Below are 14158 nucleotides of genomic sequence, written 5' to 3'. Positions count from 1 at the left end.
ACTAAAGGTTAAGAAAAAAATCTTTCCAATTAACATATAACATAGTAGTCCCCTTTCAGTCCATACAACACATATAGTTTGGGATATCACGCCCCTGCATGTTGTGGCTTAAGGCACCTCTATTCGTGCCCTGTGATGACACATATACAACCCTGCACATATAGACTTCTGTAATCACATTGATCCTGCAGTTTTCACACTTCACCTGAGCGTAAAAACTGAGGGGATGCCGAGTTGGGCTAGCTACTGATAGTTAGTGCTGCTGTCTGCTGGCATGAAGTCAGTTTAACTGCCTCGTTGGTGTTAGCCTCCACTGTTCAGTTGGTGTGTGGGCTTCCCACAGAGTGGACATTTCAAGTCTCCTTGTGCAGCACTGTTGCTTTGCATTTTGGCATGAGTACCAAACCAGCCTCTGGGGTAACTTCCACGCCAGTCAGCCTGGAGCTAAGGTCCACCTTTGGGCCCCAACGCCCGGGAGAAAGACGTCTCAGTCCTCCTAGCTATGGGATTGAGTTAAGAACTGCAGGGAGATGCCGGTTCCCCTATCTGGTGCTGCCCAAGAGGCACTCCTTAAGTCCTGTTTAAGTTGTCACCAACCCCCCTGCGCACAAAAATATATTTTTGCTGTTTCAGGTTGTAATTCCTAGTTCGGACTTGTCAGATGTTCAGGTGACCACAACAGGTAATCCCACGTTTCTCACCCTCATCAGTGAGAGAGTCTGAATTTCAGTGCAGCACAGGCTGCACACCAATCAGTGAGAGCTCCCAGCCGTGTTTCAAGCTCTCAACTTTCTTTGTCCAGTTCTGGGCCAGCATGTATTAGTCAGGATAGAAAATTCAACAGTGGTCTCTTACATAAACGCCCAGACAGGGGCACGTACCCCTTGACTGTTAAACCTATGTCACTCTCTGCTTTCATGATTTAGTGTTCATTTTCTGTCTCCAAGAGCCACACATGCTGGGGCTGGACTTTCTCTCCAGGCAGGAACCCCAGAGGGGGGAATGAATATTACACCCTTTACTAGTGGCCAGTTGTGGGATCTGTTTGTCGAGGCAAAAGTAGACCTTTTTGCCTCCAGGGTGAAGACTTACTGCCCTCATTCATCTCTGCAATTGACCACGATGCAACCATTTCCATCGGAGGACTCTGGAGAGCGTAGAGAGCCACCAACCTACTGAGAGGTCAATTTCACCAACTAAGGGTCTGCCCCCAGGACAGAGTGCTGACTTTTGGCTTGTGTCTGAAACACAGTGTTTATACAGTGTGCTGAGGAAGTCACAAAGCGTGACTGAGACAGGGGGGTGTTAATTTAGCTGTATATTTAGGTGACTGGCTCCTTCTAGTGCAGTCAACACAAGAAGTGACAACACAAATGTCAGATTTTAAGATGCATTTGACCGATCCGAGCTTCATAATAAACACCAAAAAGTGTGTACAACCTGCACCTTTTCTGGGTTTATCCCTGAACTCAATCACCTTTACAGCCTTTCAGTTATGAGAGTGAAGGTGTTCAGAGCCTGCCTCGCTCATTTTCACTGCATAAAATTTGGACTGTGCCTTCAGTTACTGAGGCTGGAGATGCAAACCAAAGGAAAGACAAATCTAAGTTTAGTCATTTTCTTCTTCTCATTCTGTTCACATCTATGGGTGTGTTTTCAGCTTGTCATAGTCAATGTGTTAGAGGCACTAAACTAACAGTATTTTTCCAGAAGCTGTTTCTGTAGTAGATAAAATATACAGTAAGACATAACTAACACTTAGCATCACTGACAGGTCAAATATCAAAGGCTGCTATTTGCCTAAATTAAACTAAAGCCTATTGGCTGTGTGCAACTTCTTAAGGGCGAATGTGAATCATTCAGAACAATATAACTGGTATCACATTACAAAAAATTCTAACAACACATTTATTTTTTACCAAATTTCTAAAAAGTGTCTTTTGTTTTTATTGTAGTCGTTGCCCACCTGGTTGTTAGGGCTGAGGTTGAGTAGTCTCCATGACGAGTACATGAGGTCAGAGAAGTGGTAGAGGAGCCGCAAACGGGCCCTCACTGCCTCGATGCTCACTTCTTTAAGTCCACTGTACTGAGGAGGCACTGCTGCTGGCAGGCCAAGCTGAAGAGGTACAGATGAGCCTGAGGAAGATTAGACAGAGTGAGATATGATCACCCCGAACACTGAGAAGTGTGGGAAGAAAAATCGACTTTTTCATTCACGACAAAAGTTACATTAAAGAGATTTTCTGCTGTCACTGTTATTCTAATTATTGTTTGTTGTGGCAGCCATCCAAAGCTCTGTCTCTAATTCCTTTGACATATTTTCTATGTGATGTGGTTTATAAGGCAGGTTTCTAAGCATAATACATAAAAATAAAACAATTACGATCTGGTATTTTGTATGTTCCAGCAGCACAGCAGGAAATCTGATATCTGGGAGAAAGTATCAAAATATCAGGAGGCATTATGTGAATGTTGTGTGTCTGTGTAACCTGGTGCTCGAGGCGGCACAGAGGGAGCCGTCCACGCTGCACTATGACAGCGTCCAGCAGAGATCTGATGGATGTTCTTGCCCTGCAGCGTTGTTACCAGTGTAGGTTCTCTAACATGGTTGGTGTGTCCCAGACCCAGCTGCACAACACAGTCATAAGTCAACATTTAAGAATAAGTGTGTATAACAGCTCAAGATCAATTCTGAAAATAAATCAAAACTGACTGCCAGGAATGCAAACAATGCAATGTTAGTTTTACCCTGCTGATGATGTGTTGTTGCAGTAGTATGAGAGGCACAGCAGGAATTCTGCTTAGACTCAGTGATACCGTAGCACTCTGGATCTTTTGTTAGTCTAAGATAGCCGGCTGAGCCCTTTGTGACTGTGCTGGACGACAGGCGCCCCTCTCCAGTTGCACACTCAGATTTGTGGAGAACCTCGTGCTAAATATCTTGCAAATGACCTGATTCTGGGTCAAGGTCCTGTGCGAAGCAGAGCAGCTAATCGCTGCTACTACTGAAGGGGTGGCTGTAGCTCAGAGCAGGTCATCTGCTGCGTTTGATCCCTGGCCGCTGTATGCCAAATATCTGTGGGCAAGATACTAATTCCAATGCTCTCCAAGACAGAAGCACTTAGATTCACAAGAAAAAGTTCAAGTTCTATAAAGCGTTATATAAGAACTAGTCCATTTACCAGCCTGGTTCTGCTGAAGGTTTCTTCCTGTTAAAAGCGAGTTTTTCCTTCCCACTGTCACTAAAGCACTTGCTTGTAGAGTTTTGTTGAGGTTTTCTCTGTTTGTATTATTGTAGGGTCTTTACCTCACTATATAAAGCACCTTGAGGCGACTGTGTTGTGATTTGGTATATAAATAAAACTGAATTCAACTGAACTGAATCTACCAGTCAGTGCAGAGGCCAAGGATGGGCCAAAGACTTCTCTTAGGAGCTTTGAAACACTGAGAGAGTGTCCCTGCTCATTGGGGGCAACTCATTCTTTTTCTTAGCATTTACAGACCAATCTCAAAATTATCATTTACTGCTAAGAGTTTAGAAAAGGCTATGACTAAGCAGATTACACCAGTCTTAAACAAAGACAGTGTGCTTGAGAAATTTCAATCTGGGGCTCATTCTGTTCTTTCAGTGCCCAGTGTCATTTTAATGCAAAGTGACGCTGGAGAATATTCTGATGTTAAACTCTACGTTTGATGCCGTCCACCACCATACTTTCCTTGATAGGCTGAAATATTGGGTTGGTGTATCTGGTTCTGCTTTGGAGTGGTTCACATCATATCTGTCTGAATGATACTTTTCTTTGGCTGCTTCTGAGTCCTCGTCCTATCTTAGCTATTGTGTGCCACAAGGTTCTCTATGTGTGCAATATAAGATAGATGACAAGGCTACATTTTTAGTAAATCCATTTACTTCAAATAAGATAAGCAGCAAACAGTCTTATTGAGACTTTGACACTTGTGTTCCCACAAGCATTGTATGCATGTTACCTGCCCCTCCGAGTTGCTGCCCCAGGTGTAAACATCTCCTGTGGAGGAGAGTACCAGAGTGTGTTCAGCTCCTACAGCGACATCCTGGATGTGGATCCCTGAGAGACCCGGTACCTGTTGGGGCCGGTTGTGGTTCCTGGCTCGACCCTCTGGCAAGCCAATTAGGCGGTCTTCAACAGAAAAGGTAAAAATATATTTGAATAATATGGCACGGAAAAAATCTCACTTTGACTTCATGGTGAAAACTCAATTGTGTAATTGTCATAATCAGTGTTAAAACCACTAATGGCCAAATCTAAATATCACACTCATTTTAATATGCTATATAATAAACTACTGTTTTCACTAACATTCATTAATACGATTATAGATTATTGTGTTATTAATATCCCATATAAAATAAGAAAAATGGGACTGAGGGGTTTGATGGTTTCAGTTTTGTCTTATGGAGTTTATAGACCACCATAATGTCACTAACAGAGGTTTCTATCTCAGGGCGTACATTATTATTTTTGCATTAATACCATCAACATGGTTTTTGCACAATCACATTTAGCTTTGGGTAGTGTGCAGTCACAGCTGTTTCATCTCACTGCTGCATTTTAAATGCAGAAATAAACACGGTCATGTTGTTCTAAACAACAGAAAGACAGTACTAAGAGTACTTCCCTCTCTTCTGTCTTGTCAAGGCACTTCTATTAAACCTGTGGGCTTCTGCAAATACTTAAATACTGTGATCAATGACAATCTTTTAGGTCACATACTGACCACCTGTTAAACAAACTGAGGCTGAAGTTGGGGTACTTTTTCACAAACAGATGATTTTTCTCCTGCTGCCACCCTCCGGGTTTAAGGTATCGTTCATCAGCCCTCCTGCTCACTCTCAGTTTATCATGAGGCATTAAGATATTTAACTGGCTGTAAACCTTTAACACATCAACTTTCTCTGGCTGATTGGTATATCTATAAATCATTTTCTGGTTTTCCATTCTATTCACTGTTCCATCAGCTCGTGCAGAGCTTGGAAAAAAGGCCTCATTTCCTGCCCTGTCATCGTGGACCACATTACAGTGCAGCTCTCTCAGATGGCATCGCTTGCAGAGTTTAAAAGATCTATAAACGATTTTATGAACCTGTCACTGGGAATTTTTTTATGTGATTTTGTAAATCTTGGACAATTTTCACCATGTTAGTATGCTTGTCTGAAACAGATCTTGTAATGAGAAAGGGAGTCTCAAATAAAAATTAAATAAACAAAATAAAAGCCCAGGTATTAGCTAATATGGGCGACATGGCAGTAGGGCTGCCACGATTAGTCGACTATCAAAGTCGTCGACGACTGATTTAATAGTCGACGCGTCGTTTGAAGCTTTGTAAGATCCCAAAAGACGCAGGAATAAGTAGTAGGATTTAAGAGTGTAATAACGGACTGAAACAGAAGATGGCAGCACTGCATGTACAAGGATGCCAGCTGCCGTTAAACCCCGAAGAAGAAGAAGTAGCTGTGTCCCAGAATTCATAGCGCAGCCCAGCTCAGTTTCCAACAATGGCGGCAGCTAGTTAGTTTTAATATTACTCTTATTATTCTTTCTGGGTCACAAAATAAACGTTTAACATATTTTCGGGCGAGAATGTAGCTGTGTAAACCTCAAATATCTGCTCAGTTTATCAAGACACCACATATTTTCAAAAGCGCTCCGACGTTTTCGGAGACGTCTGTTACCCACTAGCTCGATAGCTAGCCGGGGGCAAGGTCACTAGAGCCCGTGAGAACACCGGACTCGCGGCAAATCGTTTTCAAACCCACCGCCATCTTTCGCTACTCAGGTTAAATATATATAAGTCACTTAGATAACTTAAAAATGTTTTGTTTGGCTTTTTTCAGTATTTTATTTGTTCCTGAGTAAATCGGTTTGGCTGAGATTAAAGTTATAGTTTTTACACAGCTGAATAAACGTCAAGAAGACAGCTGATTATCAGAAGTGTGAGATGCTCGAGAATTTACTCCGGTGTCCTGTTATATTTTAGATAGCAAGGAGTTTATTAAACTTCACCGAAACAATCTGCAAATTTCATTAAAATTTAATAAACTATCATCTTGTCTTTATTTTTAGTTAGCACATACCTTAAACACTTAAAGCTGTAAGCTAATGATAGTTATATAAGAGCAGATGCTGCTGGTGCAATAAGCTGTACGTTGTACGTCCAATGGATGATGATCTGATTAGTCAACTAATCGCAAAAATAATCGTTTGTGGCAGCCCTACATGGCAGCTAGGTCTGTCTTTCGTCGACGGGTGAATAAGACTCCAACGTGGGTGAGAGAAAGGCTGAGAACTCAAACTCCTCAGCAAAATGTTTTATGAAGTCGTTGATCAAGTGAGCTATAAGAACATTTGCCTACAGACTGGCCTTTAACAAGAATGCAGATTTATGGCAGTTATAGATTAACTTTGTTTTTAAACCTGGAATAAGCTAAGCTTACCTTGGCCAAACGTGAAAACCTTGCCATCTTTGGTTAAAGCCACGGAAAACTGAGTTCCACAGGCTACTTTTTTTATACCAATCCCACACAGCACGTCCACTTTCTAAGGATTTCAAAACAGATCAGGGTCACAAACAGTTTCACTGTTTGATAGGCCAACAGATTAACTTCAGTTCACTGTTCAGGCATCACAATGCAGCAGGTACCTGAGGTGAGGACTTGGCTGTGGAATTCCCAAGTCCCAGTTTCCCATAGTCTCCATCGCCAAAGGCCCAAACCATCATTCCATCAGCAGAGACAACTAAAGTGTGGTTCAAACCACAAGCCACCTGAGGAGGGAGCACACGACAACACCAACTATCAATAGCTAAGATAAGGCTGGACAACTGAAAATAATCAAAACAATTAGAACTCAAAACTGCCCCAAAGTAGTTCCAGCAACCAGAAATAATCTGACAAAATGTCACAACACCTAGAGCACAATCATATTACTGTAAAAACCTTAAAAAATTAGCTGATGGGGTTGGAAGGTTGTTAGCTTGATCGGCTCCAGTCTGTATGCCAAATATCCTTTGGGCACAACACTGTGTGTAAACGTGTGAATGTTAAAAAGAAAGCAATTATGTCAAACAAGCATAGAATAAAAAGTGCTTGTATGAGCCCTCTGAGTGCTCAGGCAGAGTAGAAAAGCTCTATATAAGAACCACTGACATATTTATTTCACAGTGTTTTTTTGAATGTCCACAATCAGCATATAGCACCAGTGGACACATGACGATTGATGTCTACATATTGTTCTCCAGTATAGAAAACAGTAACAGTGTAACAGTACAGAAATCCTCTGAATGTGCTGCGTATCCAAGCATTTCACAGACACCAACTGTAACAGTAATGAACGTCTTACCTGTCCTACATGGTAGCCCTCCAGAGCAGTGACCTTCTCTGGCAGCTTCTTGTTTGAGGTGTTCCCCAGCCCTAGTCTTCCATAATCACCATTACCAAAAGTGAAAAGCTTCCCATCAGCTGTGACTACGGCCGAATGTTTGAACCCGCAAGACATCTAAAGAGTGAAGAAAGCAAAGAGCATTGTAACTGAAACTGCCTATCTCTATGATGTTCTTGTTAACCCCAATAAAGGTGTGCAGAATATGGAGGAGAAGCGTGACCCAGAGAAACCTTAATAGATATATGACAGAATTCTGCAACAACAAAGATAGTGTTGGAAGTCTAACCTTCAAGAGAAAAAACTTTTAAAATGTTTTTTGGCTCAAAGTAGGCAAACATGTTGAGTTTTATTGTTTCCCACAGAATTACACTGTACACCGCTCAAAAAAGATTAAAAGAACACTTCTTAAGGAGACTCTAGCCAGAGTATAACATCTGGAATACTGATCAGTTAAGTAGCACAGAGGATGTTTTTGTGTTAATAAAATCAACAACAGGGTGGCTGTGGCTCAGGTGGTAGAGCAGATCAGCTACTGATTGGAAGCTTGGTGGTTCGTGCCAAATATCCTTGGGCAAGACACTAACCCCAAGTTGCCCTCCGATGTTTTCATCGGTGTGTGAATGTTGGTTAGTTTGCACCTGAGTTTAGAAGTGCTTCTAGGAGTGGGTGCGAATGGGGCGAATGAGGCATGTTGTATACAGCGCTTTGAGAACATCCCAGCTTTACAGGTGGAAGCCACTGACAGATGAAGAGGGGACTTTTTAGTGTGGTGGGTGCTGGTTCCTCTGAGTGCATGATGATGTCAGGTCTCATGTGCAGACAGTATGAGAGAGCAGGCTGTTCCCAGAGGATGAACTGCCATTGACTGGCCCCCACGCTCGCATAACCTAAATCCAGTATTACACCTCTGAGATATTATGTTTTAGTCTATCTGAACCTCAGGTTGTCTCTCCAAGAGCTCAGTCATACCCTGGTACAGATCTTGGAGGACATCCCACAGCACATGGATATACAAACTATTCAATTTAATTCCATTTTGTTGATACATTTAGATACATGTAATATATACAATATACATATTTACTTATATTTAAAGGCAGACCTTACAAACTAGTGAGTACCAATAAAATGTATACCCTGTCACATCATTGTCTGAATTCAGCCCTCTGTATATATCCTGCATGATTTTTTTGGGTACTGTGGAATTGAATAAAATTAGTGCTGTCAGCATTAATCTTGTTAAAATGACGTTAATGCCATAACCGCATTAACACGGTAAATCTCTGTTAGCGAGTTAACACGGATCACCCCATGCGAGGGTCTGCACGGCACTAACGCACTGATTAGCTAACTGCGCTAACGTATTAATGCCGCGCATTTCCCCCCCCCATAACCGTTAATGCAGTTATGGCTTTAATGTCATTTTAACGAGATTAACGCTAAATGAAATATATTTTTAAGGAGGGTGGAGACTTACCTGGACCACCTCCTCTCCTTGCAGTGCCTCAATCTGTCGGGGTCGTCGCTGGCGGTCACTGTTTCCATGTCCAAGCTTGCCGTAGTCACCGTCTCCCCAGCTGAACACCTCGCCGCTCTCTGTCAGAGCCATGGAGTGACCATCACTGCCACAAGATGTAACCAACTGGGTCACAACAAAACCTGGTAAGAACGAAAAGCACATGACAGGGTTTATGTCACCAACCCGCTGACCAAATGTTCTTTTAGCTCTATATTTCGTGCACACCAGCTACCACAAATAATTTGCCTTTTAGCCGTTAAGCGTTCTGCTACATTCAACTGGCTTTGTGCCTGTTTGTTTGTTACTTTTGGTTGTGTACAGGTGTTGTCATGTCACCTTGAAGAGCTGAGATGACAGTAAGGACATGCAGGTCATCTGAGTTGCCTTGTCCCAGGCGGCCATAGCTCCCCTCTCCACAGGCCAATACGGTGCCGTTGGGCTGGATCACAAAGGTGCAATTCTGCCCACACACCACCTACAAGAAATGAGAATGTGAACGAGTAATCACAGGTAGAAATAAAATACAGCTCACGCTGCTGTTTTAATTATAGAAACAAAGTTCAAAAAACAATATGTCCAGTAGTTTATGTCTATGTACCTGCTGTGCCTGAGAGAAGGAAGGGGCAATGGTTGGAACGAGGATATTTCTTCCAGCCTCTGCTAGCTGACCGTGTCGCCCTGCACCCCACAGAAACACGTCACATTTCCCTCCGAGGTGCCAGTCCTGATCATGAACCCAAACATGAAAAATGGAAGAAAAGGGTTAAAACTAGATGTAATATTAAATCATGAGGTAAGGATTTGGTTTTCAATTTTTGAGATCAAGAAATGTGTTTGTTGTGTGGAAATATCCACCTTCTCACCTGGCCTGACATCCCTCTTACTTACCATCACCCTTCAGTTAAGCTCACTGTTGTTAATGTTGTGATTTTGGCTGATTGAGACACTTTTTACACCATTTTACCCAAAAATGCAGAGCAAATATTCTGTGACTGTCTTACTGTTTCACAATGACCTCTTGCTCTCTTTCTGCAGTCAGCGGTATTAGTAGCAGATGAACCTGAGGTATCAATTTCAACATCCTATGTTGCCTTGTTGTCAAGTTACCAGAATTTCAGAAAACTTGACCTCTGACCTTGATCTTGAGGTCGACTTCACTGAAATTCTAATTCATCTAAGATTTTTAGTAGACACCTATGGTTTCAGTTTCAAACTCCTACATTACTACATTACTTCCACGTTGCTTCCCTGCCTGCTCGGCAGCGTGACAGCAGTACTGCATCAGCCTTTTACACCGAGGGCTAAAAAAACAAAGTTATGATCACTTGTACCTAAATAAATAGATATTAAGAGCAGCGGTCCCCAACCTTTTTTGCGCCACGGACCGGTTTATGCCCGACAATATTTTCATGGACCGGCCTTTAAGGTGTCGCGGATAAATACAACAAAATAAAACTAGTACCGGTACCGAAAAAAATAAAATTTATTCATAACACACGTGAAAAGACCCAGGAAAACAGAGTAAACGATAAAAACGATAACAAAATAACGCTGAAAACCGATAAAAACCCTGAAAACTATACATTTCACGCCTGAGCCTCAACTCTCGCGGCCCGGTACCAAACGACTCACGGACCGGTACCGGTCCGAGGCCCGGGGGTTGGGGACCGCTGATTAAGAGGACTGTAGTTGGATAAAAAAGGGAGGGCTGAATGGGTCACACCAAAAAGTGATTTCCACAATTTAAACTACTGTAACTGACTTGGTGGTCTAAAATCTGTTAAATATATATCTCTTGATTGCCATCAGCTCATTTTGATCATATCCCCATCGCAAGGTAAACTCTGCAATCGGTTTTGGGCAAAGTGACTTTTATATAATCTATAGCAGCAGAAACAAACATAACAGTTCTATAAAGATATTTTAGCTGTAAACAAAACCATAAGTACTGATTATAATGCAGAAGACAGAGTAGGTGCAATACTGCAATCATAAAGATACTTGGAAAACGTGTTGTACTTTATCTCCCCTGTAACTCCACATTACTACACATTATTTATCAGTATAGGTAAAGACATAAAATCTATACAGAAACATTTGAAATCACTTTTTGGAACAACAAGGCAGAGGCAGTGTGTGACTGCAGTGTGTGACTGCAGTGTGTGACTGCAGTGTGTGACTGGGTGGACTGCTGGCTGTTCTGAGTATGGGGGGAACCGTAGCTGAACTGAGCAGAGAGTTCAGAGTGTGGAGAACGAATCTGAGACAATAGAGAGGGAAATGAATTTGGTTCAAATCTAAGGAGCAGAGTTATCGAGGTGAAGCTAAAGAGAGGCAGAGCAGTGTAAACACTGGATGAGAAGCCAAACACACATCATCCAAAATAACTTCTCATAATGTTCTTCTTCTGTACTAATTAAACCATTTACATGTGTTAGCTTTTGTGTTATATTTGTTCATTATTGTATTCTAATATGTATTTTAACCTTCTGTAATGAAACAATTTAATCTTCCTCTTAAACATTTCTAAAAATCCCACCTAAAATCAGAAAAATCATATGAAAATAAGCAGCTAAACTTGAAATGATTTCTCTGCCATTACTACATACTGCAACAGCAGTATAAAGCAGTACCCCCGGGAGGGGGGGCCATTTATTTCACCTAAACTGTCAAAATTACCTCTGGCCTGGAGGTGGCCCATGACATGATCTGTTCATCCATACTAGCTGACCATTTACTGTTGTCCTGTAGAAATAAAAGCAAAGGCTGCTGTTATGAGCTGCACAGGTTTTGATTACATTATAAATTACAGTTTAATCAGCTTTGCTCACCAGGAGCAGAGCCATTTCATCTTTAGGCACGGGTTCCAGGTCAGGAACGGAGAAGGACTCGGGGAAGGCTGCACCTCGAGCAAGAGCCTCTGCCGCCTTTACTGTGGTGGAGAAACAGTCCAACCATGCCCACTCACTGGCGCTCCATACAGCGATGCCAGACTCAGGTGGGCAGTGTCGAAGGTGGGGCGGCACAGGGGGACGGCACAGAAGCTGGTCCAGATGGAGACCTACAGCCAGAGAGGCAAGGCACTGCATGTACGGGCTGTGGACAAGCTGCTCCCCGCATACAACATGGGGCTGGAAGTAGAGAACAAAGAGAGACATTATTAGTGTCAAATACTATTAATCTGTCATGAATAGTTCAAGTTTGCTTGGATTGGCTTTTATTTTTTTCTCAGAGTTCTCCAACACAAATAGAGCTGATGAAGAAGGTTTTTTCAGCCCAAGAAAGAAACATGGTGATTGTCAAAGGATTTTTGCTTTTAAAGGTTTTATTATTCATATAATAATCAGCTAAGAGTGTTTATATTTCTGTTTGTACTCAACCAGCTGCATAGTTAACCGCTGGCTCTCTGCTCTATAACGGAAACTGTGTGCCGTCATATTATCTGTCAGCAATAGGAAACCGCCACCCAAGAGTAAGAAACGACCTTGTAGAGAACACAACGTTTTGAGAAGTCACACCTGCCTGCTTGACTAGATAAGCATAGTATTTCCTTTTTTGTATGCTTCATGCTGTGTATAAATAAAGGCAGAGAGCTGCTGCAGGGTGTGAGTCTCCGTTGAGTTCTCACCCGTGCACGTTAAACTGCTGAAGTGTCTGAGTGTTATTTCATTATATCTGAGTGTTTGATAAAAGATTATCTCTAACAGTGATATAATCATCTAGTACAAACTCTGACTTCTAGTAGGGGCTATATCATATCTCCCTTTACCTTCTCATAGGCATACTGCTCCTGCAACATGACAGGCAGTCTCTCCAGGAAAGCTCTCATGCAGGGTGCCAAGTTGAGGCCGACCACACCTTGCTTCTTCAAAGCCGTGCGGCAGGTGGCCAGCACATGGTTAGATGCCATGAACTCTTTGGAGCAGTTCACAACCAACACATCCTGGAAATCAAGCCATACAAAAGGCAAATGAAACTTAACTGAGGACAAATACAATCATACAAAATGACGGAGACAATGGAGTCAAATGACACAACTTGCCTTTGACCTGTTGGAGCAGACAGCCACGCCCACATCTGAGACCCAGACAATGTTCTGGACAGCCCCTGACCCAGCTACTACAGTCTGGAGTACTGAGCCATCCTGTTGGAAATGGACACACACACACACACACACACACACACACACACACACACACACACACACCAGTGTAATTAAGTGTCATGTGTTCTTTCCATCTACATATTTCCAGTCATCTGTCTGTGTACTTACAGTATTTACATATGAACTATGTGCCTTCATTTCCATCTGTGTGTATATGTATGTTTCTTACCCGCAGGGACCAGATGTTCATGAGGCCTCCCACTCCTCCAGATGCCAGGGCCAGACCATCAGGACTGAAAGCCAGCGTTCTTACTGGAGTGATGTGGCCCTTTAGCTGGAACACACAAACTGCTCCATCTTCTGACCATCGGGTGGTCTGCTGCACATCAATGATAGCACATTGAGGTTGAACAATACACTAACTTATTGCTCAAAAATAAAGCAAAAGAAACTCAGCTGCTACTGGATGACTTTGGCTAAAGTGCTTTTACAGTAGAAGTTAAAACACACAAATACCATTAACTTGGGTTTGGCTTCATTCTCCCACCATCCTTCTGAATCAGAGGAACAGGAGTCTGTGAAGTTTGAAATGTCTTGAGGAACAGTCCAGACAGAGACCAGACCATTCTGGCAGCATCTGAAAAGCATAATGACCCATAAAAACTTTTTTTCCTCAAAATAATCATTTTGTGTGGAGAAACAACAAAAACGGCAGAAGTGAAATCACAAAACCCAAAACAGAGGGCGCATTCAAGGTCAACGTACACGGCGAACATGCTGAGGGGCTTCGGACTGCAGCCAGGCAAGCTGCACCAGGCCACACCATTAACCAAGGAGGGGTGTCTAAGGCTCTGTAGGCAGTGCCAGCCAGAGCCCGTGTCAGAGCAGGAGTCTGGATTGGCCCACAGTTTCACAGTCTCCTCTTTAGCACACGTCAGCAGGATCTGACCCGTTGGACTCCACTTCATGCTGCTGATCGACTCCTGACAAAAAGATTTGGAATCACTGTCAGCTATAAATGAACATCTAATCCATCTAGCTGACAGTAAAACAGCTCTCTCTTTTGAAATTTAAATGAAAGAATCACAACATAAACAGAATGACAAAATTACTCCA

General features: G+C 42.5%; 1 protein-coding gene across 13 annotated transcripts in view; it reads right to left on the bottom strand.

Annotated features, from left to right (window-relative positions):
* The window catches only part of herc1 (HECT and RLD domain containing E3 ubiquitin protein ligase family member 1), an 83543-nt gene that overhangs the window by 9032 nt on the left and 60353 nt on the right, over positions 1-14158 (bottom strand). For 11 of the 13 annotated variants that reach the window (XM_084922922.1, XM_084922954.1, XM_084922945.1 and 8 more), the window contains 16 exons: positions 13808-14025; positions 13559-13679; positions 13272-13421; positions 12980-13081; positions 12707-12880; positions 11769-12068; positions 11617-11682; positions 9536-9661; positions 9274-9412; positions 8896-9077; positions 7377-7532; positions 6679-6801; positions 6473-6575; positions 3988-4157; positions 2490-2628; positions 1967-2136 (listed from right to left, as the gene is read on the bottom strand). In XM_084922922.1, the coding sequence (XP_084779048.1) occupies positions 1967-2136; positions 2490-2628; positions 3988-4157; positions 6473-6575; positions 6679-6801; positions 7377-7532; positions 8896-9077; positions 9274-9412; positions 9536-9661; positions 11617-11682; positions 11769-12068; positions 12707-12880; positions 12980-13081; positions 13272-13421; positions 13559-13679; positions 13808-14025 (2439 nt within the window). The remainder of the gene's footprint in view (positions 1-1966; positions 2137-2489; positions 2629-3987; positions 4158-6472; positions 6576-6678; positions 6802-7376; positions 7533-8895; positions 9078-9273; positions 9413-9535; positions 9662-11616; positions 11683-11768; positions 12069-12706; positions 12881-12979; positions 13082-13271; positions 13422-13558; positions 13680-13807; positions 14026-14158) is intronic. The other 2 variants (XM_084922937.1, XM_084922995.1) reach the window with 1 other exon arrangement.

This window comes from Perissodus microlepis, chromosome 1, assembly GCF_051167445.1.
Source record: "Perissodus microlepis isolate ML-2025 ecotype Zambia chromosome 1, ASM5116744v1, whole genome shotgun sequence".
NCBI lineage: Eukaryota > Metazoa > Chordata > Actinopteri > Cichliformes > Cichlidae > Perissodus > Perissodus microlepis.
This window is presented reverse-complemented; position numbering and strand designations above follow the sequence as displayed.